The sequence below is a fragment of the Bubalus bubalis genome, chromosome 7, assembly GCF_019923935.1.
Source record: "Bubalus bubalis isolate 160015118507 breed Murrah chromosome 7, NDDB_SH_1, whole genome shotgun sequence".
Classification (NCBI taxonomy): domain Eukaryota; kingdom Metazoa; phylum Chordata; class Mammalia; order Artiodactyla; family Bovidae; genus Bubalus; species Bubalus bubalis.
In genome coordinates, this window is record NC_059163.1 from 97,687,399 (window position 1) to 97,714,111 (window position 26,713).

The window sequence follows — 26,713 nt, forward strand, 5'->3', positions numbered from 1 at the left end:
TCACCTTCATTCATGTAATGGGAAAGTGGCCAAAGGGACCCATAGGCAGTCTGAGGGTCCCTTTGGCCACTTTGCCACCATAGCAATCCTAGTGGAAGAAAATTTCTGCAGTGGCTCCACCAGAGAGTGGACAAGTCTGGGTCCTATGTTCCCTGGTCAGTCACAGCTACATCATGTGGAGGGAGGCTCTCATCCCAGGCAGGTGAGCTGTTCCTGGATAATGGAGAAGGGATCTCAGACAGGCAACAGCAATTCACTGGCCTTAATTATTTCTTGTGTTTTGGGCTTATCTTGCTCTGTCTTCCACTTGCACTGTTTCCACTGTAGGAACAGTGGAAAAACAGTGACAGGCTTTACTTTTTTGGGCTCCAGAATCACTGTAGATGGTGACTGCAGCCATGAAATTAAAAGATGCTTGCTCCTTGGAAGAAAAGTTATGACCAACCTAGACAGCATATTAAAAAGCAGAGACAGTACTTTGCCAACAAAGGTCCAGCTAGTCAAAGCTATGGTTTTTCCAGTAGTCATGTATGGATGTGAGAATTGGACTATAAAGAAGGCTGAGCACTGAAGAAGTGATGCTTTTGAACTGTGGTGTTGGAGAAGACTCTTGAGAGTCCCTTGGACTGCAAGGAGATCCAACCAGTCCATTGTAAAGAAATCAGTCCTGAATAATCATTAGAAGGACTGATGCTGAAGCTGAAACTCCAATACTTTGGCCACCTGATGTGAAGAACTGACTCATTTGAAAAGACCCTGATGCTGGGAAAGATTGAAGGCAGGAGGAGACTCAGGGGACTAAAGAGGATGAGATGGTTGGATGGCATCACCAACTCAGTGGACATGAGTTTGAGTAAACTCCGGGATGGACAGGGAGGCCTGGTGTGCTGCAGTCCATGGGCTTGTAAAGAGTTGGACACGACTGAGTGACTGAACTGAACTGAACTGCTCTATCTTATTCACAGACTTCCTTTCCTGCTTTTGCACAAATCATATATATATTCTCAAAGCTTTTCTCTCCTTTCTGTACTCTCTCTGTGATGATCTCCTCTAGTCCCACTTAGCTGTTACCTCTCTACAGAAGACAGTCACATCTTGATCTCTGGCCTCTAAATTTCCCAGAGAAAACTCATTCATCGTTTCCATTTGGTGTCCCACAAATAGGCATTGCAACTTTAAATGTCTAAAATGAAACTTGGCACCACCCTTCTGATTCTTTTCTTTTCCTAGGTTCTTTAATCCCACAAGTAACAACATTCTATTTCTACTTTCCTGGAGTTCTGACCTCAGAGTTGTTTTTGACTATTTCCTCTATTTTTGACTATATTATTTCTGCTTTGTATGAACTCTCATAGTTCTTTATCATTAATCATTTTCTCTCTGGTTTTAGAGATACTGGTGTATCTGATTTATTGCTGCTGAGATTATTTAAGTTTCCTGATGGGAAGTATGATGACTTATTTTTCTTTGTGCCATTTTTTTTTGTCACCCTCCAGCGTCCCTCCACCTTCAGCTTCTCCCATCACTGTAATACCCAGATTTTATGAAGCAATAAATGCTTGTTGAGTAAAGGAAAGAATTTCTGTGATGTGTAGTACAGTTATTATACATAGTTTGGTATTGTTAAAAAAAAAGTCTGATAGTAAGGTAATAAAAACAGATTTTATTCAAGAACTATTGGAATAGGGAAAAAGTACCTCAGTATAGAACAGTATTCTTCTCAGTTCTGAATACATCATAGACAAGTGGGGATTTATAGCCAAGGAGCAGCATGGGGATCAGTGGATGGGAAACTACAGAGGAGACATCAGAGGCAGAGAGGGATTTTGACCAAACAGACCCAACAGGATTTCTGCTGAAGCCAGGTTAATCAGATATCAGGGTGAGGAAGGAGGAATTTCACCAGATATTGAGGATATTCGGATAATGTCGCATGGTAAGGACAGGGGATTCTCTGTAAACATATTTAGCAGCATTCTTGCTAAAACTGGGCAGCGCCAGCCATACAAGGATGGATGCAAAGCTGCAGCCTAGAGGACTTAGACTGGGTGGATCGTGTGAGTCACTTAGTCATGTCCAACTCTTTGCCACCCCACGGACTGTAGCCCGCCAGGCTTCTCTGTCCATGGAATTCTCTAGGCAAGAATACTGGAGTAGATTGCCATTCCCTTCTCCAGAAGAACCCCAACGATGGTCTCCTGCCTCTCAGGCAGATTCTTTACCGTTTGAGCTACAGGGAAGTCCAGAGGACTTAGAAGAACCTGACTGAAGTTTAGTCAAGGAGTCTGTTTATTTATCTGAGCTGTGTAATCTTAAGTCTTGCCTAATTCCTTGGCACTTAGTATAAGCAGATTTCCACTGTATGAAATGTTGAGGGAGGAACTTGCCCTAATCATTCAACCTTCCCTTGTCCTCTCTTTGGACCGGTCCCCAGAATCCCTACAAAGATATGTCTGGAAGAGAAACAAAACTTCTTACTATTCAGTTCACTGGTGGAAGGTGGAGAGGAGGAAGCAGAAGAAGAAATGTATGGGACTATCTGCTAAAATGATTTTGAATGTAATTTGGGGTCTCATTAAGGAGATGAATCTAAATCCCCTGACCTCTACCACTTATTTGGTACTTTGTGTGTATAAGACCCCTTTGAGATCATCTTAATGCAGGTAGGAATTTAACTCAACATGTAGAAGACACCTTTAGGAAAAAGTCCCCAGCCCACTGTACCTTAGCACGGCTGCTGGTTGCAGTCTGCAGCTTTTTTTGCACAAAGCTCAAAAGGCCACAGCAGACCTCAGAGTGGCAGTCTTGAGAAGAGCAGTGTTGTAAGAGCAAATAGGTGGAAAGAACAGCCAGTACGGAAATGTGAAGGAGCCCGTGAAAGCACACGGAAGCAGATACTCTTCAGGTTAATCACCCTGAGCTGTTTTCTGAGGAGCGCCTGTTGGTCACACCAGTTTTATAGTTCATTCATTGTTTATTTTGGAGGAGAAGGGGTGTGTTTGAGAGGACGTTTGAACTTCCTTAATGGTTCTGCCGGTTCTGTTGTCACTCTGTTCTGTCCAGGCCCTGGGCGCTCATCCTGTTTATCTCTGCTCTGGAAAGCACTGCCCTTTCTTAGACTACTGCTTTCTTTGTGTCAGGTTCAACTTTGTTATTTCAAAGCACAATAAAAATCAGTGTTGTTTAAAACCAAATAAGGTGCAGTATACAGCTGTTTGCATTCCACTTGCTGGTAGCTATTAGGTTGGTGCAAACGTAATTGCAGTTTTGGACTGTGAATTTTAAATCACTATAACTAGGCTCAAATACATCTTTATTAATCAAGAATCATTCAACCAACACATTTTTGCCAATGAGAAATAAGTTTGTTTATTCCTATAGCATAAAAATCCATGCTCTGGGATTTGACCAACTCTTGGAAAACATATTCTGCCTCCTGCTGTTTGTGGAAGCGTCTTCTCTGCAAAAAGTTGTAGAGATGCTGGAAGAAGTGGTAGTCGGTTGGCCAGAGGTCAGGTGAATATGGCAGATGAGGCAAAACTTCGTAGCCCAATTCGTTCAACTTTTGAAGCGTTGGTTGTACAATGTACGGTCAGATGTTGTCATAGAGAAGAATCGGGCCCTTTCTGTTGATCAATGTTGGCTGCATGCGTTACAGTTTTTGGTGCGTCTCATTTATTTGCTGAGCATACTTCTCGGATGTAATGGTTTCACCAGGATTCAGAAAGCTGTAGTGGGTCAGATGAGTAGCAGACCACCAGTGACCATGACCTTCTTTTGGTGCAAGTTTGGCTTTGGGAAGTGCTTTGGAGCTTCTTCTTCATCCAACCATAAGCTGGTTGTCACTGATTATCACACACAATCCACTTTTCATTGCATGTCAGAGTCTGATCGAGAAATGGTTTGCTGTTGTTGCATAGAATATGAGAAGATGACACTTCAAAATGATGATTTTTTTGATTTTCAGACAGCTCGTGAGGCATCCACTTATCGAGCTTTTTCACCTTTCCAGTTAGCGTCAAATGTCAAATGACTATAGAATGGTCAACATTGAGTTTTTTGGCAGCTTCTTGTATAGTTGTAAGAGGATCAGCTTTGATGATTGCTTTCAGTTGGTGGTCGTCAGCTTCTGATGGCCGGCTGCTGTGCTCCTCATCTCCCAGGCTTTCATCTCGTTTGCAAAACTTCTTGAACCACCACTGCACTGTGTGTTCATTAGCAGTTCCTGGGCCAAATGCCTTGGTAATGTTGCGAGTTGTCTCTGCTGCTTTATCACTCATTTTTGAACTCGAAGAAGAAAATGACTTGAATTTGTTTTTTGTCTAACATTATTTCCATAGTCTAAAATAAATACAAAATAAACAGCAGGCCATAAGTCATTGGCAAAAAAAACATAAACTGAGAAATGTGCATTAAAATGTTATATAACATAACCACATTTATTTAAGAATGTATCCAGTATCAAATGTCAAATTTCAACAGTGCAAAAACTGCAATTACTTTTTGCACCAACCTAATATTTAATTAAACTAAATCAATTAATTTTCACTCATAACTCCTTTGTTTTTATTTTTTAAAATGAAAATATAGTTGACATACAATATTATGCTAGTTTTAGGTAGTTAGATTATGTTAGATTATATTAGATTATGTTCATGTAATTATGTTAGTTTTGGTGATTAGAAATTTGCAGGCATTATGAAGTGATAAGTAGTAACCATCTATCCCCACATAAAATTATGACAATATTATTGACCGTGTTCCTTATGCTGTATATTACAACCCTATGGCTTATTTATTTTATAACTGGAGGTTTGTATCTCTTAATCCCCTACACCTACTTTATCCCCTTTTCTGGCAGTCACTGTTTGTTTTCTGAAATAGATAGCCACTTTAAATGAAGCAGGCCTGCCATTAATTCAGTTTTGTCACACTGTTAGTAATCCTCATTCTAAAATCATAAAGCAAAGCTTGAGTTTTGTTGTTTCACTACCTTTTTGTTCTTTTAGCACAGATCATCAAGACTTTCAGCTATCATACAATATTGATTTATATTCTTGACTGCATTTTTTTAGTGTCTTTAATGATTTATAATGGACAGTCTGGCATCCATAAGGATAGTGACTTTAAAACTCTTGACTGCCATTTATAGTAATAAATGAACTTTATATTGCAGATCAGTATCCATGTGTCTGGTATGTATAAAGTGTAACTGAAGCAAAAGTTTGACTAAGCAATACTTATTCTTGTTTTATGTGATATGATCTACAGTTTCTATGATATTGTTTTTTACTTGCTTACAAAATGCTGACTCTGATGTTGTTAAGTGGATTTCCTGACCCATGAATGCGTCACATTAGAGTCTAAAAGGAACTGTTTAGCAGTCATCAAGTTTTAGGAAGTCTTAGATTGTGAATTCTGAGAAGACTTTGCACATTATCTATGCACAGCTTCCCCTTTTCCTCCTATTTTGGAGGCATTTCCTTGCAGGGAAACAGTGCAGCTTTGTGTTTCTACTTCTAGACCTGTTTATTTCTGGAATCATGCAATGAGGCAATTGAGCCACATGGACTCTGTATTTTTTTTTGCTTTTGGCCGGGCCTTGTAGCTTGCCAAATCTTAGTTCCCTAAAGAGGGATTGAAACCAGGCCCTAGGCAATTGAAAGTGTGGAATCCTAACCACAGGACTGCCAGGGAGTTCCCTGGACTCTGTAATGTTTGAGCCTTGCAATTATACTGCTAGGTGTCTTCATGGTAATGAGTAAACTATACCCACTTTCTCTCCCCCAGTTGGCCATCAAGCTATTTTTTCCCTCCATTAGTTCATTATCCCCTATTCTTGACCTTAGGAAAGACTGTTAACAGAGCATCGAGTGTATTGTCACCTCTTCTAGGGATGGCACACAGTTCTCACTGTCATAAACCCAAAGGAGAGTTTGGCTTGAATAAAGAATAACTTTAGGTACATTTTTCAACATTAACAGTTGTCTGAATGTGCATTTTCTTTAAGGCAATTGAAGTCTTAGCCTTTGGCAACTTCGTACATTTTGTAGAGGGTTAGGACTTCAGTAGGGCTTCCCCAGTGGCTCAGTGGTAATGAATTCACCTGCAGTGCAGGAGACCCTGAGAGACTGGTTCAATCCTTGGGTTGGGAAGATCCTCTGGAGTAGGAAATGGCAACCCACTCCAGTACGCTTGCCTGGAAAATCCCATGGACAGAGGAGCCTGGTGGGTTGCAGTCCATAGGGTTGCAAAGAGTTGGACATGACTGAGGGACTAAACAACAACAACAAAGGGCTTCCACATATATATTTGGGGAGGACACAATCCAGTCCAGAGAGCAAAGCTAAAGTCTTAGTGGGGCTTAAATATTGGCTGAAGTATGTGAAGAAATGTTCTTTGCACTTATTAGAGATATAATTTTTTTATTTGAGTGAATGGGTATTTTTAATGCTCTGTAATTCTTACAACATTTATTAGCAGTAGTAACACATTTAATTTCTTTTATATTCATCTTAATAATCCAAGTATATAGAAGAAAGTTTACAGTTAAAATATACCTGAGTAAACTGACACTTTAAAAAAGTTATTTCTGAAGAGAATTTTTTTCTAATGCAGGCTCTATTCCTTATTAATAGTTAAATGAATTTCTAAACAGCCTTGCGCCATTTTCAAAACTTTCTATGATACAGAAAAGCTACCCACCATCACTGAGAATAATAGATATTTTAGCAAACAATGATTTGTTCTAAAGATCTGTTTTCAAACAACTTTTACATATTAAGATTCTTATTATTTTAGTCTAGGATGGATGAATTTCTTAATCATGAAATTATAAGGGAACCAGGTGTGTTTGTCTATAAGAAATGCTATTCTGAGCCACTTCAGTAGCCTCCATGAAATACCTATTTGAACCAAAATAAAACAGAGATGGAAGACTGAGGATATAAAGTTGTTTTAGACCTCTTTGTGTGAATTGGTTCACTGTTAATATTTTTAGAATCCTGGAAATCTCCAAACTTATATTTTGGCTGCTATAGATAGGCTGTTGATCAAGAAAAAATTTTTTGGCCATTTTTCTAGTTTCTAGCATTAAAGAGGTATGATTTGCTTCACAATTATAGAGGTCTATACATTTTTATAGTAGGCTTGTTTTGAACTGTGGTGCTGGAGAAGACTCTTGAGAGTCCCTTGGACTGCAAGGAGATCCAACCAGTCCATTCTGAAGGAGATCAGCCCTGGGATTTCTTTGGAAGGAATGATGCTAAAGCTGAAGCTCCAGTACTTTGGCCACGTCATGTGAAGAGTTGACTCATTGGAAAAGACTCTGATGCTGGGAGGGATTGGGGGCAGGAGGAGAAGGGGACGACAGAGGATGAGATGGCTGGATGGCATCACTGACTCAATGGACGTGACTCTGAGTGAACTCCGGGAGTTGGTGATGGACAGGGAGGCCTGGTGTGCTGCGATTCATGGGGTCGCAAAGAGTCCGAGGCGACTGAGCAACTGAACTGAACTGTGTATAAACAATAATGTTGAGTGTCTAGAGAAAATACTTTGTATCTCTTTATGATATCTTTGCTGCGGACTTTCGCTGTGCTGACACATATATGTTTACTTTGTTTCTTCTGTTTCAGTGTTTATCAGCTGAAGAGATCTTTTCCCTTCATGGCTTTTCAAATGTTACACAGATCACCAGCTCAAACTTCTCTGTCATCTGTCCAGCAGTCTTACAGCAACTGAACTTTCACCCTTGCAAGGAAAGGCTCAAACACAAAACAAAACCCAGTCTTTCAGAGGGTATGTTGGAAGTTTTTTTCTCATTTGTTGGAAAAATCTGGGGGCTAGTCTGAAATGAAATCAAGATACTTGCTCTGAATCAATCTACACAGAATCCCTTTTTTAAACAAAACAAAAACCAACTTATATTCTGGAAATCTTTCAGAGTAAGCATGACTAGAACTTATTTATGCCTCAAAAGTTATGCTCTTCTATTTATGGAGTCAAAGTTTTACTTGGTACCAATTGAAAATTTTATAAATTTTGGTCTAGTTTTAAACAATATATGTTTTATGCCGTGTACATTGGATGGCACATTACACCATTTGCATTCACTATTTGGGTCATAACTGATCCTTTTCCGTTACCTTGTGCTTATCATATTATTTTAAAACCTGTCAATTTATCTGTCACTGTCAGTAAAGGGAAAAGGGGGCTAGTATGATTCTAAATTAAATCTTAAGATACTGAGTTATTACTGCTTTGATTTTCAAAAATGAAAGAAAATGCCACTGACTATTTTAAGTGCCTATAGTAGTGTTGCCATAGATTATTGCATTAAAAAACAATTATAAAGAACATTTAAAATATAAGCAAGTGTATTCGTACTATATAGTTCATATACTTAATTAAATGTGTGGAGGAATTCTTTCATGAGTGAGATAAACCAACTGTTGAGGGGCTGTTTGTTAAGTCTATAGTTTCATGGTATTCTCCGATTGTTACCTGCCCCACGTGAGTATTTTAATTCTCTTTTGTTTTGTTCCTTTATTTTCTGTTTATTAAGGATTACTGAGGGGAGGGAGAGGGCCATGGCTAGATCTTCTCTAGGGGACAGAATTCTTGGTCCAGGGAACACCAGCATAAGCTTGGGGATGATCTTGGCATGTGCTTATACATCAGTGAGAAAGCATGCATGTCTGGGCACAGTGAGCAGGAAGCAGAGTAGAAAGAGATGGTAGCCAGGGGCCAGATAGGGAGGGCCTGTAGGGTGTGGTAAACTGAATTTAGTTCTGAATGTGGTATGAAGACACTGTAGGGTTCTAAACAAGAGGGTGATATGATTTTATTTGGATTTGTAAAAGATTATTCTACTTGCACTTTGAAGAATAAGTTGTTATGGGGCAAGAGTAGAAGCAAGGAAATGGATCAGGGGTAGGGGGCTTAGCCTGATGAGGGCTTGATCTAAGGTGGGAGAGGAGAAGTGAGGAGATACGGTCAGATTCAGGATGGATTTCCGTGAGGCTTCCCCAATGACTCGATGGCTCGGCAGTAAAGAATTGGCCTGCAACGCAGGGACCCAGGAGACATGGGTTCGATCCCTAGGTCGTCAAGCTCCCCTGGAGGAGGAAGTGTCAGCCCACTCCAGTATTCTCACCAGGAAAACATCCCAGTCCATGAGGTCACAGAGTCGGATGACTGATCGGCAAAGCATGTGGGCACTCAGGGTGGACTTTGGAGATGGTGCTAATGTGGTTTGCCCTCTGCACTGGATGTGTGAGAGGGAAAGATGAATGAAATTTGAGCCAGAGAAACTGTATAAATGGTTGCACCTGTATCCTGGGGTGGACAAGACTGGGGAGGAGCACTTTGTTGTGGAGGAAGCGAGGGGTGAGTGTATTTTTGATGTGACTGGTGTGAGCCGTTGATGTAGACCCACAAGGGGCGATGTCCAGTAGACAGTGGATACGCACATCCAGAGACCAGGCTGAGGCTGGAGATTTGTCATCCTAGTGGTCCTTGGAGCCACTGGTCTGAGTGAGCACATCTAATGCGGATATAGATAGAGAACATAGAGATAGAGCGCATAGAGTAAAAATGGAGAAGAAAAGGGAAGCCTCAACAAAGCAAGTGCCTATTTTTACCAACTTTTGGATTCCTTTGTATATATATGAGTAACAGGGATAACAATGAAGGCAAAAATAATGATCATAGCCAACTTTTATGTAGTGCTTACTGTAACAGCCACTTTTCCAAATTCTTTTATATGTTAATTCATCTTTGGACAAGTAAATGATGAAGGAACAGCTATTCCCATTCTACAGCCTAGGAAACTGAGACACAGTTCAAAATCATTTGCTCAAGATTACACAGCCTGTCTCTGTGCTTCATCTGTAAAATGGAGATAGTAATAGTACTTTCCTTATAGAATTGTTGGAAATAGTAAATGAGTTAACATATGCAAGTACCTAGAACAGTGCCTGGCAGAAAATAGGAAGAATGTGCCTTCGCTCTTCTTACACACGTGCTCAGAGGTTGACTCCATTCCTTGGCCCCCATGTAAGACTATTCTTTTCTAACAAAGAAATGATTTTTTAAATAATGAAATGCCCTGGATTCTTGATATAACAGTTTACTTAATACAGAGACAATTTTGAGCTCATTCAAGGGAATGAAAAACCAAAATAAAAGCAAGCCAAAGAGTCATGACTCATTTGTAAAGACCCTGAAGCTGGGAAAGATTGAAGGTGGGAGGAAAAGGGGACGGCAGAGGGTGAGATGGTTGGATGGCATCACTGACTCTATGGACATGAGTTTGAGTGAACTCCAGGAGTTGGTGATGGACGGGGAGGCCTGATGTGCTGCAGTCCATGGGTTCTCAGAGAGTTGGACACGACTGAGCAACTGAACTGAACTGAGAGTCATGATACCAGGATTTTATGAGTACATTTACCTTGATATTTCAGTGAGCTGATAAAAGAGTTTCACATAATCTGAGACCTCATTTATTTTTTTTTGTAATTTTGCAATTGCCTTTCATGTGCTTTACAAACTCATATTGATGAGTGCAATAAACTGATGGTAAATCAAATTCTCTAGGAGATTAATTATATTTTAGCAGTAAGTTAATGGTCTAAAGTTGCCTCATTTTTTTTTTTTTTTAGTTACAGAATGCCTTTCAATTCAAATAACAGATAAGAATAATAGTATCTTACCCTTAATAGTATCCCTGAAAATCACATTGTCCAACTCTGTAATACAGCTGATGACATAAGTCTGTGCTCCAGTGGGGTTAAATGGCTTCCTTCAGGTACAATAGCTAAGGTGGGGTGAGAGCCCCGGGCTCCTGACTCCTGTTTTGATGTGTAACAGTGAGCCAGATGGACTAAAATTTATATCATGTCTACTTATTAAATTAAAAAAAACAACAACTACATTTATTTAAGACATTAGGGAATGGGTTAAATGGTTTAATTTATCCTTTTAAAAACTCTATGAAATAAAAGAACTAAATGAGTTTGAAAAGATGATATTCTTAGAATAGTCTTATCACATCATGGGCATTCAGTAAATGTTAGCTGTTGTTACTAATATTCCTTGAAAATGTGTTAATAATCCTTCAGAGCTCACTGAGAAGCAGAGAGAAAGGATTTTCTCTGAAACAGATCATTAAAGGGAGTCCCATGTGTAGATGGAAAGGTTCAAGGAATATTTTGATATTAATTCGTTCTTTGGTGCTCAAGTTGAGTGGATGAATGGATCTTTTTTCCCCTTGAGTAATGCCCTAACAACATGAAGGGAAAGCTATGCTGTGAGCCTGGAGTGTAATGGTACACACTCCCACCGTTCCCCAGGTGGTTCCAATAAATGTGCACAGTGAGAGTAAGGAAGGTTAGAAACATTGGACCAGCAAATGAACTGGTATTTTTTTGACAGGGTTCTAGGCTGTGCCTTGAAAATATGGCATTCATTAATTCATCAAGGTATGTGTGCTATTTGCTGGGCAACATTCTGGGCTCTGAGGATGAATAAAACATAGCCCCTGTCCTTGAAAATCTTATAATTGGTAGACAAATATGCATACATGTGTGCTAAGTCGCTTCAGTCATGTCCGACTCGTTGTGACCCCATGGGCTGTAGCCCTCCACGCTCCTCTGTCCATGGGATTCTCCAGGCAAGGATACTGGAATGGGTTGCCATGCCCTCCTCCAGGGGATCTTCCTGACCCAGGGATTGATCCTGTGTCTCTTAGGTCTCCTGCATTGGCAGGTGGGTTCTTTACCACTAGTGCCACCTGGGAAGCAGACAAATATATAAATGATAAAATGATAGTGGCATGCAAGAAATGGCAAATGCCCCAGATATCTTCAAAGAGCTGTGGGAACTTGATGAGGAAGAGATTGCTGCCCAGAGGAGCCAGAAAGGCTTCATGGAGGAGAGGAGGTCTTATCATTGGTGTGGAGAGCCGTGTGTGAGTTTGTCAGGCAATGAGGACAGAAAGGTGTTTCTAGGCAAAGAACCACAGTGCAAAGATATTCTGTATATGGAAAACATTGTGTCTCCATGAAAGCCGTGTTGATAAGGGGGTAAATAAACAATACTGTCGAGGTTGTGTGGCAGTTTATATGAAGGGCAGTTGCAAATAGGAACACAAGGTGATCAGAATCGTGTTTTCAGATAATGAGTTTGGTGGCTGTGTCAAGTAGGGAGAGGAAGACCAGAGGAAGGCTGTTATAAGGCAGCCGATGAAGACTGGGAGATGACGGGAGCCTGAACTCCAGGCACAGGCGATGGGATGGAGAAATGAGTGAAATATCTCAAGCAGAACTGATTGAGTTTGGTTGCTAATTGTGTTTGGAATTGACTGTGGGGAGTGAGAAATTGAAATTGATCCTGATGCTTCTGCTGTTTATAGAAACAGTGGACAAGGGTAGTGGAATAGGATATCTCAGGGGGAAGCTGATGAGTTTAATACGCATAGTGGCTTTGCCTCTGTTTGATACTCAAAAAATTCTTTGCATTTTTATTTTTTGATTTTAGTTTCAATGTGTATATATCTTGTCTACCTGATTAGATTATAAATATTTATTGAAAGAATGAACACATGTAGGCGAGTGATGGGATAGAAGGATGTTTGTGCTAAGGGCTACACACACAGATTATACTCTGGAGGAAGAGGTGGGGTTGAAAACTGTCTCTAAGTGGAAGTGCTGAGGGGCGTGGGTAGTATTGCATAAGGCGATAAGGTAACAAATGGGAACAAGGTGGATCTTCGGAGTCTGGTGAGATAACTCTAGGGATGGTCAGGAGTCTGGGACTGATAGGAAAGTATCTGTGGAAGATAAAGGCATGGTGGGTGCTGTGATGATCTTTGTGGTAACATTGTAACATTTATTATCTGCCCTCTTCATATGGTGCTCAGCCCAAGCTACCTTGTTTTTCTTTGTGTATATGTGTTCTTGCTAGCCTCCCCAAGCCAATGGTCCAAACCCCTTGTTGGCAGAAACCACCGTTTTGATCTACATTCTAGGCTCCGTTTGCTAGGACTATTTATTTGTAGTTAGAGTCATTAGAGTAATGGTGAGCAATCCTGTATGCAGGAAGCACAATATAAAATGTTCACTGTTTTGTTGAGTCTCGGGCTTTTTAAAAATCAGATCACCTCTAAGGAGTAATAAAGCATATTGCTAAGCAATGTGGGTCCTGGGACTGGACTGGGTTTGAAATCTCTTATTCTATTCACATGACTCGGGCAACTTAAATAAATTCAAATGAACTCCACGTGCCTTGGTTTTTTCAACTGCATTAAGGAGGTAATCGGAGAAGGCAATGGCACCCCACTCCAGTACTCTTGCTTGGAGAATCCCATTGACGGAGGAGCCTGTTAGGCTGCAATCCATGGGGTCGCTAGGAGTCGGACACGACTGAGCAACTTCCCTTTCACTTTTCACTTTCATGCATTGGAGAATGGCAACCCACTCCAGTGTTCTTGCCTGGAGAATCCCAGGGATGGGGGAGCCCGGTGGGCTGCCGTCTATGGGGTCGCACAGAGTTGGACACGACTGAAGTGACTTAGCAGCAGTCAGTTAGCATGGTACATGGCACATGACAAGCACTCGCCAACATGTACCCCAATGATAGTGTCAACAAAAAAAAAACACCCCAACATTTAAAAATACTTTCTGGACATTTTAAAGAAGTGACAATTCAGAGGCAGCTTTCTAATCTTTCACACTGTCCTTTGCATGCCGTGAGTGAGGCCATGGGCAAAGCCAGTGTCAGACAGTTCCAGGGGCTAACTTGTGTCTCAGCTTGTCCTACCCTGGCACCTGCACAGTTCACACAGGCTGTTCCTCACATTCCCATTTTGTCTTCCATCTCCTCTAGGATAACCGAGGAGATATTGAGGCCCAAAGGTCATGCATACCATTGGCTAAAGACCTTGGGATGCCATCCAATCATTTCATTCTAAGTAATACTTATTAAGCATCACTAGGGTGCCTTGCTCTGGGGATGGAGATATGAAGAATGCACCCCCATCTATGTGTGTAGCATATTTTCACCTTTGAGCCCGGTAGGGTGAGTTGTGCAAGGTATGCACCCTCCCCCGCTGCCGTATGCTCCCTTCCTGAGTGCTCAGTACACTGGGGCTCCCTGGAGGCCAGGGCGGGGGGCTGAGCTGCTACCTCTCCCGAGGAGGGGCTGTCCACAGGAGCCTGCAGACGAGTGATTATGACCAGCTCAGTGTCAGCAACTTTGGTCATCTTGAAGCTAACCACTCCCACCCATCTCCACCCCTATCTTGCACTCACCCCCCCATATCTTCTTGAAAAGCCTTTAAAGAAGAAACACATTTCAGGCTTAATGTACAGTAAGATGTCGTTTGCTCCTTTGTGCTAATTAATTTCCACTCCTTCCCTCTCACCCACAGTTTGGGGATATGGATTCCTGTCAGTGACAGTTATTAATCTGGCATCTCTCCTCGGATTGGTTTTGACTCCATTGATAAAGAAATCTTATTTCCCTAAGATTCTGACCTATTTTGTGGGGCTGGCCATCGGGACTTTATTTTCAAATGCAATTTTCCAACTTATACCAGAGGTAAGGAGGTTGGGCTGTTTATTTCTGTGAATAATTGTTGCTTTTAAATGTTTCACCACTTTGTACATTTTAAACCTCCATAATTCTTGCAGCAGTTTATGGTCTGGTTTATAGTGTTTTGGATAATAAAAAGCTGAATCACAGCAAATGGAAAAGCTTGTCCCAAACTCTGGGGAAGTCAGTGTCAGGGAGAAAATTCATCTTCTGGGTGGCTAGCCACCAGGACGTGCTCAGACAGCCCCGGGACACCTTGGAGGGCCTTAACAACTCCATTCTGTCGCACATTCAGCAAATTTGATTTTCTGTACTTGTTATTTATTTATTTATGGAGAGCACACAGTATCTAATTTACTAAACATATACAACAAAATTCCTTCATATATTTACAACTGCTGTGGAAGATCAGAGGACATATTAGAAAAAGGTTGACAAACCTTTTCATTTCTTTTTTTTTTTGACTGTGGAAAAAAAATCAATTGAGGGCCGATAAATAAATAGCAGCTTACTTTTTCCTTTAATGAAATGTGTTACCAATGCCATTGCCCAGAGTTGATCAGCACATGATATATACGTTTTACTTCAAATCTATAATGTGGTCATATAGGGAAGAGAGGCAGAGGGAGGAGAATGACTAGAGGAAAAGAGATGGGAAGGAAAGAAAGACATTAATAGGAAGGAGCCACAAAGGAGAACTAGAGAAATCCATACACACATAGATGATATTACTCCAGCCCGTGTACATACAAAGGTGGAGCTCCAAACAGAGAGAAAATACTACCACCTTCAGCTCATAAGTTTTAGAAAATTATAACTATATGAAAGTGGGGATGTAACTTCTTAAAGTCATAGTATTACTATTATATCTAGAAGGGACCTAGGAGAACATGTACTTCAAACCCTCAATTGCAAAAATTAAAATCCAAGGAGATTAAATCACTTATAATCAGTAACAAAGCCAGGATTATAGTTCAGACTTTCTGAATAAAAACATTACATGTAATATTATACATGGACCATATTTAATATAACATATATATTAACTCATCTGATTTGTGGGTCAAATTAAATTAAACTGATATTGTATGTGAACTGAGGATTGTACCTTTATGATTTTGAAGTTTTCTCTTTTATTGAAAATGTAATAATACATAAAAATGTCTACTAGGAAAATAAGACACTTCTTCAGTAGCACTTAAAGATATTTTTTTTGCCTTTCTGTGGTAATTAGGGAATTATGGATGGATGTGCTCAGAGAATTATGTAAACACTAAAGAATCTATTGTTTAATAATAACCCCAATTTACATAATTATTCCTTTTGTGGCAAAATTACTTTCCCTTTGTTATTTTAGTTTCATACCCTCTGTGTTAGGTATATGGAGCAGGTATTTTATGTCATTTTTTGCACTGTATAAATAGGTCCAGAGAAGCTACTGAAATGAAGATGTGACATGAGGTCTCTCCCGCAGGGACAAATGTAGAATAAGAAACCAGGTGTCTTCTAAGTTTGTAATTCTTGTCTGCTTAGAACTTCTTGGCTCTATAATTTCAAACTCTTGCTTTTGCCCTATGTTCTTTAAATGATGCATTATTTCATTATCATTGTATGTGTGTATGTATGTCTGTGTGTGTGTGTGTATGTGTGCCTGGTATCTTAAATTTTTTCTTCTTTATTCTGCAGCTCAGTTCTTAATTTATCTCTGTAGGACTTACTAGGATCCTCTACATTCAAGAAGATCTCTTGTGAAAATAGTAATCCAAGTGAGCTGCCATATTTGCTTTAAAAATTTGACTCTGGATCTGAGGGGAAAATATATTACTTTTAGGAAAAGTGGGTAATCAATATGTCATTTGTCTTTATGACCTATATCTAATGTTATCTTATAAATAGAGGAATCAGTACTGCTTTTTTACTATGAAAAGTTTACTTTTTTAGGCCAATATTGCTGAAGATTTTATAGCTAGGAAACTATAAGTTACTCTGGGGGCTTTATTTAATAGAGCTTCCTCTGGTTATAAGACTTTGATGCCATCTCTTATAGTTTGATTATTCAAATTTCAGATTTTTGGCAGGTAAATTTTGGATGTGAAGGATGGACTTAGAACTGTGGTGAAAATTATATACTGAATTAAATTAAATTATTTGATCTTAACCATAGCCTTTTTTTCTGCCTTAGGCATTTGGATTCAATCCTAAAGTTAACAACTATGTTGAGAAGGCAGTTGCTGTGTTTGGCGGATTTTACATCCTTTTCTTTTTTGAAAGAACACTAAAGATGTTATTGAAGACGTATGGTCAGGTAAATGGACTTTATTTTAAATGTTTGATGTTTTACCCTCTAAAGTTACTTTATATAGGCATGTAAAGGCAGGAATTTTATTCTTACAATTATGTGAACAGTTCAGTTATTAGACTTCTGAATATGAGCAGAAAGAAAAGAATCAATATATTGATAAGTATAAGAGAAACAGTTGATTCTTATTGTAGAATTTGGAGTAAATACTAACAATTTAATGTCCAATAACAGATGCACATAATTTGTTTCCTCTCATATTCATTAACATCAGAAGGTATATGTACTCTAAAACATGAAAAAAAACAACCCACAACAGAATCTAATAAATGAGGATACATTTAAAGGGAGAAAAAAATTTTTAATCTAAAAAGATTATACTACATTTTTCTCTTATAGATAAAAACCATTAAATTTTCTTGCCTGCATGAGCAATCTTTGTTTCTTCTTATAACATTTTCCTCTCTTGTTTTTCCCTGTAGAATGATCACACCCACTTTGGAAATAATGACTTTGGCCCTCCTCAAGAAAAAACTCATCAACCTAAAGCATTACCTGCCATCAATGGTGTGACATGTTATGCAAATCCAGCTGTCACAGAGCCTAATGGACACATCCCTTTCGATAATGTCAGTGTGGTATCTCTCCAGGTATTGTCATTCTCTCTACCGCATCGCTTACCCTCTGTGAAGTCTGCTGTGCATGCAGCTACATTAGTATTTTGCCCATTTAAATGTGTCAGGCTTTTTCCTGTATGTGTGGGAAAAGTAGAATCCAAGTCTGTTACTTTTCCCACTTTCCCTCCATGTATTTACTACAAACACATGAATTAAGCATGAAATTGTGAGTTTCTGGGTCAGAGGCTTTACTATTCTCTGTGAACTCCGGGAGTTGGTGATGGACAGGGAGGCCTGGTGTGCTGTGATTCATGGGGTCGCAAAGAGTCGGACACGACTGAGCGACTGAACTGAACTGAACTGAAGACTGTTTAACTATGTAAGAACTACTTAGATTTACACAATAATGTGTAGCAAAATTAATTCAGAGCATTTCTCTTATTTTGCAATTCTTTCAAGATCCCAAACCAAAGAATCCTTTTGAGTGATTTTGAAATTGAAAGACTTGTAAACTAAGAAAATTGCATTTAGGGACTTCCTTTGTGGTCCAGTGGTTAAGACTCTGCCCTTCCAATGCAGGGGACACGGGTTCAATCCCTGGTCAGAGATCTTAGGTCTCACATGCCACACGGTGTGGCCATAAAATTAAAAAAAAATTTTTAATTGTGTTTATTAATTACTTGTATTTCAATTTTCTAAATAATATTAATAAGTTTCATTTCTTGAGTAAGAATTATATGCCGGGTAATAGGCCCGGTGGAGCTAGTAGTAAAGATTTCTTCTGCCAATGCAGGAGACACAAGAGATGTAGGTTCGATCCCTGGGTTGGGAAGATCCCCTGGAGTAGGAAATGGTAGACCTTTCCAGTATTCTTGGCTGGAAAATCGCATGGATGGGATCTTGGTAGGCTACGGTCCATAGGGTCTCAAAGAGTCATGCTTTATTGAGGACACACACATACACAATACACCAGGCACTTACTTTATCTCATTCATTTTCCTTAATAACTATTAAAAGTAGAATTCTTTTCTATGTATTAGGACTGCATGTTATAACTATTAGAACTAAAAGGAGAGTTTATTTTCTCTGTGTTAGAACTATTTGGACCTCATACCCAAATGGTATGTGCAAAAAGGAGAATTTATTGGGAAGATAGTAGGCTGTCTAAAGGGACAGCCAAGCTACAGCTCCGGAACCATTAGAATCATTAGGACTCCCTCCTTCTCCTCTCTCTTTAGAGTCATTCTTCTCTTTCATGGTGAACCGGCTCCTTCATAAATTGGAAACATAGCCACTAGCAACTCCCGAGATTTATGTTTTATAATTTCAGCTACTAGATGGAATTGACCTGCCTCTTTCAGTCCTAAATACGCAATTTCTGGCAGGTGTCTCCTTGGTGCATCTTGAATTAATGTTCACTTTTAGACTCATCTCAGTGCTTAGTGGATTGGGCCCTTTGTATGACTCCAAGGGAGTATGGATGCAGCAAATGAGAGGTTATTATAAAAGGAGACTGGGATGCTATTGTCATCGGTGTCCATGTCATTTGACAAATTAAGAAAGTAGAGCATTAGATGCTAAATAACCTCTCTAGGGTCTCTCAGTTCATAAATGGCAGATCCACAAGCTACAAAATTAAACACGATATTAAAAAAGACAATTAAAAATAAAATCAAAAGGAAGTCAGCTGAGAAAAATAAGCAGGAAAAAAGATATTTGGAAGAGGTTTTATTAGTGCAGATGACCTGAATTTCCTTCTGGAAAGAGAGCATGATTGGTCTTATACTTCTTCCCACCTGATTAAGGAAAATCTCAAGTGTATTTCAAGAGGCAGTTTTGTGTGAACACTAAGCTAAGAGAGGAAATTATTTCATGCAACTTAATGAATGATGCTTTCAGGCAAGACTTTGCAAAGAATATATAAATGTTCAAATAGATAATTTCTTATAATAATTTAAGCTAACATTTATTAAATGTTCAAGGACTACACCTAGAACATTAGATAAATGATCTTATTTGATCCTCATAACAGCCCAGGAGACAAGCACTCTTATAATTAGGAGACTGTGGCTTAGAGAGGTTAAATAAGCCCAAGGACACAAAGCTCCTAATGATGAAGCTTCTATCAGAACTGAGGCCACCTGATGCTGGAGCTTGCACTCCTATATGCCTTGCTGGATTACCTTCATCTTGTCACTGCTCTACTAGAATCAAGATAGTAACATTAACTCTTAATAAATATTAATTTTTGTAGGGGGAAGAAGGTAATTTGGCCCAAGGTCACTGCTTTCTGAGGGCAAATAACATTGAACTGTTCAAAAGTTTTACTTTAGTTTTAAAGTCCCAGGGCTCCTAATTTATAATTCATAATAGTCAGAAGACACGTTTGCGGTCAGTACAAGCGTTTTGACAGATGTGGTCCTAGACATGATCCTGTTTTACATAACTTAGAAATACCAATCAAAAGTCCATACATCTCTACTTCTCGTGCTAGTGCTAATATATAGGCTTTCATTCACTTATCTAATAAATACTGATTGAGTACCTGCTCACTATCCTAGGCACTGGGGATTTAGAAGCACACAAATTCTTGTGAAACTTATATTCAGCAGAAATAGACAATATAGAAAAGAATACACAAGAAAATATCAGGAGGACTTCTCTGGTGGTGCAATGGTTAAGAATCCGCCTGCCAGTGCAGGAGACATGCGTTTGATCCCTGGTAGAGAAGATCCCACATGCTGGGGAGCAGCTGAGCCCCTGAGCCACAACTACCCAGCCCATGCTGTAAAAGCTCATGAGCCTCAACTACTGAAGCTCACACACTCGAGAGACAATGCTCTGCAACAGGAGACGCCACCTCAGTGAAAAGCCCGAGCACAGCAACTGAGAGTAGCCGCTGCTTGCTGCAACTAGAGAAAGCCCACGCACAGGAACAAAAATCCAGCACTGCCGTAAATAAACAAAAGAAAATATCAGGAAGCATTAACTATTTTGATAAAAATAAAATAGTTTTCATCAAATTTTCATAGATTTGATGAAAATCGTGGGTGATGTGTGGGTGACATGTGGAGGCTTCTTTGATCATGAACAGTCCCTTAAGAGGTCAGCAGAGAATTGGATAATGAGAAAGAAGAAACAGCCACACAAATATCTGGGGAAAGAATGTTCCAAAAGCTTTGATAAGAACCAAATTGGTCCCATACAAGGGAGCTGGAAGCTGAATGGCGCCATTTCCCAACATCAATTCTGGAGACTGGTGGCACAGTTCTTTTAATATTCTGAACAGAAACAACTGTGGACTTGTCAACCTGGGTAAGCTACCAGTTTCGTGAGAGAGCAGAATAAATTTGGGTGTCTGGAAATCTACTTCTAGAAATGAAAAGTGCACGTCAAGCAGAGAAGGTACATGCCAGGATGACTGCCATGAACCAGGCCTTGATGTGAACCACATAAAAAGTCCTGATGCTCATTTCCCCTGGGGACTATCTTCTGGCCGTTTTGGTTGTAGGTATAAACTCTAGTGAAGAGAGATGCAAACAAATTGAGCTGCATACTGTTATTTTCAGTTTTCTCTTCACATTGCATTAAGAAAATGGAAAGGAGCGAAATTTAAAAATACTATCAGGGTCCAGATATTGCTTTAAGAGACAATAGATAAAGATATATGAGTCATACTTATTTTGATAATCAAATTAGGCTATTTTCTAATCTTTTATATGATAAGAATATATTTAACATAGGTGACCCCACCTCAGTGATTGAACATGGTGTGTAAAATTCATCGTTCATTTCGATGTCCAAGTATTGTCTCAAGAATTTTGTTGATGATTCCTGTTTTTACTATTTTGATGGAGTGAAGTTTTTCCAAATTGAAGATAATAAGCACGAGTTAAGAAAAGTAGTTTAATTTGACATTATTATCCAAAGAACACAAATTATGTAACAATCGATTATAACGACATGATTCATGTTTTTTATGGAATATAGGAAGAGCAAATGAAATGTTATAGAATAATTAAAATGCATGACTTAGGGATATCTTTATCAATACTCATCTGGACAATTTTGATTCATCACAGAATACTCAGAAATACTATGATGTTTAAGTTTGGTTGCCTTTGGTACTTTTTCTATCTTCACTCATGAAAACTATAGCTTTACATGTATTTTTAAAAATTTTGTTGCCATGGAGACTATTTATCACAGTTGGAGTATAGAAGATATTTAACAGTTTGTTAGCTTGATAATAACTTTTAAATATTTAGACAAATAGTGTGAAACTTCCTTGGTACCCTTGCTTCAGTCTCAGTAAATGTTAGCACTGCAGCATGTGTGGGGTGTGTGTGCGCTGCTGTGGGTGTGTAGGAGCATTTGTGTTCTGGGGGAATTATAGAGACATAATAAGGAGGCAGTTATGAGGGAAGAAGAGGAGCACAGGATGCCATTTCTCGTTGTTCAGTTACTGTCCCTATGTACCGGTTCCCATCTCACTCTCTGACACTTGCTCTGTTCCTCTCTCTGACTACTGCACAAACGTGGGGAGAAGTCACTGCTGTATCTTTGCAGCCAGGTGGGTCTTTTCCTCCTAAATCTACAGCTTTGGAAGGACTGTGTTTACCAGATTCCTCAAGCATGTCAGGTACTTTGGGGAGTGTTAGCTCTTCCAGCCACTAGGGGGCGCACCTAGTTCATTCCTACAGTGGTCTGTAATCTCTTCTAAGTGAAACCTCCTGTGCTTTCATTTAAGAAGAGACGCTATTAAATAGGAGATGCTATTAAATATAAATGCTAGAAGCCATTTATTCTTCCCACAGAAGAAAAATTAATATCAGCCATTTAAAAAAGTTGACTATTGTGAATTTTATGTTGAAAATTGAAGTGCAATGAAGTAGACTTTAGCTGCAAAGCGTGGTGATGTTAGGGACTTTGTCAGTGATGGATAGGACATGATACTCTACAAATAACAACATTTTTGAGGTGCTTGGGTCTCCATGAAAATCCAACAGATTTTAAATATAGTTCATTCATTCAAGTGTTTATTATTATATACTTGGCCTTATTCTGAGTACCGAGATACATCAATGGGACAGAACAGACAAACTTTCTGCCCTTCCATAACATAACTGAAATATTCTGTAGTATACAGAAATATTTTACACGGAAGTGGAAAGCATCCTTTTTTAAGTACAAAAATCAGAAGCTCTGTATGTATGTGTGGGGCTTGCTTACTGCTCTTTTTCCTCGAGTGTGGGGGGTGTTTCTCTGTTCTTACCTGGAGGTGGAAGGATGGTGTCCATTCCTGGCTGACCAGGAATATTGGGAAGGAGGGTGGGTGACGAAAGGGGGCTGGGACACTGTGAGTATCTGACCTGATACCCTTGATTCAGTCCCATACTTCACTCCAGCCTTCAGTTTGCTCTGTGTCCTAGAATTGAGGGCTTTTCTGGTTCAGTTTTCCCAGAGGGTAAATCTCTAGTCTTTATTTGAAGTGGTTTCCTTGCTGAATTGACTTGGAAGAAATCATCTGATGTTTTAATTGCTCCCTAAATAAACTAACAACGAATTCCTTTTTTTAAAATTAATTTTTATTGGAGTATAGTTGCTTTACAATGTTGTATTTGTGCTGTGCAGCAAAGTGAATCTATACGTTTACTTATATACCCTCTTTTTTTATGGATTTCCTTCCCGTTTAGGTCACTACAGAGCTTTGAGTAGAGTTCCTTGTGCTATAAAGTCAGTTCTTATTATCTATTTTATGCATAGCAGCAATGGTGTATATGTGTCAATCCCAGTCTCCCAATGCACCCCATCTTTCCCCCTGGTTTTCAGTTCCATTCTTCCTCTGCCGCCTTCAGAGGTGCTTGCTTGGTGCCTCTGTTCCTCCATGCTTCTGAGGTTTGGGGCCCTGTCTCACTTTATTTCTTTCGACTTTTTTCCTCTGTAGAGTCAGAACTTGTCCTCTTCTTTTCATCCTCCAAAATAAATATCTCTGTGCTCTCATCTTCCATTCTTTCATCGCTTGTGACTTTATGTCTTTTTTAGTCTTTAATTTTTGGAAGTTTTAAGAGGGACTAGAGAAAAATATGTGTGTCTAGTCTGCCATACTGCACCAAAGACCTGTTTATTATATTATATATTTTTGAGCATAATAAGATTTAAAAACAGAAATCAGTTATTTTCTTTTATGGGGTTATACTAGCAGTTAGTTAAAATTGAAAATGATACATAAATTATGTAAGAAGTGGTTCTTGTTGGTCTTGATTGACAGATTCTTATAAACGAGTTGGTTGAATTAGAGGCAAACGATGTCCTTACACCACCGTGAGGAGGAATTCTGAGCGCATGTTGGTTGTTCGTGGCTTTAGTTTCCTCACTGGATCCATCTCCATGCTTCTTTGCTCCTTACAGACTTTTATCAGGCGCTAGACGGTGTCTTTGCAAAGTCATGAAAATTTGTACCTGAATCCACTCTGAATGTAGCCCATGCTTGACTAATACTAACTTGCTTTCGTTCATCTTTAGGGAATGCTTTCTCACATTTTCAGGAATAACTGTTGCAAAAAGTTTTCATTATTTCACAGAATTCTCAACCCAACCTTTTCTTCCTTTAATGATCAGACTGTGAAGATTATTTGGGAACTCTGTGAACTTCGCTGTCTTACTTCATCTGTTACTTCCCAGCTCTGTGTCCTCATATATCCTCATGCTCTCCACCTTCCTTTTTGTGTCAGAACTTGTGTCCTTTCTCTTTTTTAAGGCTGTGTGCATACTAAGTTGCTCAGTCATGTCTGACTCTTTGCAATTCCATGGACTGTAGCCCGCCAGGCTCCTTTGTCCATGGAATTCTCCAGGCAAGAATACTGCAGTGAGTTGCCATTCCCTTCTCCAAGGGATCTTCCCAACCCAGGGATTGAACCCGCATCTCCTGCTTGGCAGGTGGATTCTTTACTGCTGAGCTACCTGGGAAGCCCCCCTCAAGTATTTGTGTACAATTTAAAAATTTACTCCATAATCTCTGAAATTTCTCTCTGGAATGATACAAGTGATTTTTCTAGGCAGCAGACTATATTCTTCACATTCATTCATATCCTTTCTGAAGCATTCCTGTAGTTCAGCATGCATTTGAGTACCCTTTATTGGCCAAATGTTAGGAATATAAAGGCAGATTTTTCACAGGAACTTATTAATATTTCCTTCCTCTTGGAATTACTCATTAAATGGTTTCTGTGACATGATACTTTTCTCCTTGTCCCATAGCTACTACTTTCTTGATGTTTTCTCAGAATCTCCTTTTCTCTGCAGGACAACTTAGGGCAGGAAGCAAGGGCTTTGTAGTTGCACGAGGCCAGTCTTGTGTGATTTGGGGAAAGTTAGTTAATATCTCTGAGTCAACTCATCTGTAAAATGAGGAGCAAAATTCTTCATATGTTTTTGTGAAAATTATTTATTATGGGCCAACTATGTAACAATGTGTCTGATGTTACACACACAATCAGTATATATTTCCCTCTCTTTCATTCACCAAGTTTTTTTTCTTTTCTTTCCTTACTTTTTAATCATAATGATCTTATTAAATCTTTTCACTTCAATTTACATTTCTCTGGGATTAACTTTTGAATCTATGTGCATAATTATTAATATTTACAGATCATTGTTTAGAAGAGGGCTTCTTATACTAAGCTATGAAGGCTTTTGAATCTGTCTGTAGTTTTTTTAGTGGGGTAGAGAAGATAAAAACATAAAACTCCATGCTTTGTCATCTTGATTATTTACTGTTTAAAAAATCTGAGTGACTTTCCTGGAAATTAAAGTTTGACTTTTAAAACTTGAAGGCTTTTTGGTAAGAATGACAGCTTTCTGAATATATGCTGTTGACTTCTGTCTGATAGACTAAGAGAACTTGAAACATTCCAGTTTATTTATTCATTCACTGGAATAAAACCTTAAAGTCCAACATAACATGCCACTTGAATCATATTATCAGTTTTTGCACTGTATATTCTTTCAGAGTTGTTCAGCTACACACTCATTTGTCCAGTTGTATCTGTCATACTCTGACACACTCAGTTCATTTGAAAGGACATTAAAATGACACCTTAATTATATAGGGAAGACACTTGGTTGTCATGTTATTGAAATAGTTGGGGTGCATAAAATCTTTAAAGATTGAATTGAGTTGAAGCTAAGTGCTGTTAACTTTTTAAATCTGATACAGACATTTTATACAGAAAAATTCTAAAGATGAAAAATTTAGTGATATAAAATGTAAAGATAGTCATTCAAAAGATGAGATAGAATGCCAGTGAATAAAGTCACAAGACTAGAGGTAGTACATAGAATCTGGGGAAGGCAGTGGCACCCCACTCCAGTACTCTTGCCTGGAAAATCCCATGGACGGAGGAGCTTGGTAGGCTGCAGTCCATGGGGTTGCTGAGGGTTGGACGCAACTGAGCGACTTCACTTTCACTTTTCACTTTCATGCATTGGAGAAGGAAATGGCAACCCACTCCAGTGTTCTTGCCTGGAGAATCCCAGGGACGGGGGAGCCTGGTGGGCGGCCGTCTATGGGGTCGCAGAGTAGGACACGACTGAAGTGACTTAGCACATAGAATCTAAGCTAAATCAGAACTAAAACGGAGAGGTTTGAAATGTCAACTGAAGCGACTTTCCAGAAAGGCAAACTATCCATGAAGGACCATTCTTGCTCTTCAGATAAAACAGTGTCTCAGATGCATAAATTTGGCAGAAGCATTTTAGTAGATATCCAGTGTGGGAAGGGTCTTAGGGTTATCTGTTGTTCCTTAAATTAGCCAGTCATTTGGCCAGCTAAGACATCCCTGTTTTTACACAGGGAGAGATGGCATCACCATTGACACAGAAAATTCATAAAGAAAGAGTTGGTACTACCGACTCTGAGGCCAGCTGGGAAAATCAAATAATAATGTATATGAAAGTGTCTTGAAATGTACCCAGAGTGAAAGTATTAGTCGCTCAGTTGTATCTGACTCTTTGCGATCCCATGAACTATAGCCTGCCTGGCTCCTCTGTCCCTGGGGTTCTCCAGGCAGGAATACTGGAGTGGGTGCTATTCCCTTCTCCATGGAATCTTCCTGACCCAGGGATAGAACCTGGATCTCCTACATTGCAGGCACATTCTTTACTATCTGAGCCACCAGGGAAGCCCCAATGTACCCAAATC

The 26,713-nt window shown here is 39.4% G+C and overlaps 1 protein-coding gene across 3 annotated transcripts in view; it reads left to right on the forward strand.

The window, feature by feature from the left end:
- Positions 1 to 26,713, forward strand: part of SLC39A8 (solute carrier family 39 member 8) — an 83,522-nt gene that overhangs the window by 23,824 nt on the left and 32,985 nt on the right. For all 3 annotated transcript variants that reach the window (XM_025290381.3, XM_006070970.4, XM_025290380.3), the window contains exons 3-6: positions 7,638 to 7,800; positions 14,432 to 14,601; positions 16,778 to 16,900; positions 17,377 to 17,544. In XM_025290381.3, coding sequence (XP_025146166.1) covers positions 7,638 to 7,800; positions 14,432 to 14,601; positions 16,778 to 16,900; positions 17,377 to 17,544 — 624 coding nt within the window. The remainder of the gene's footprint in view (positions 1 to 7,637; positions 7,801 to 14,431; positions 14,602 to 16,777; positions 16,901 to 17,376; positions 17,545 to 26,713) is intronic.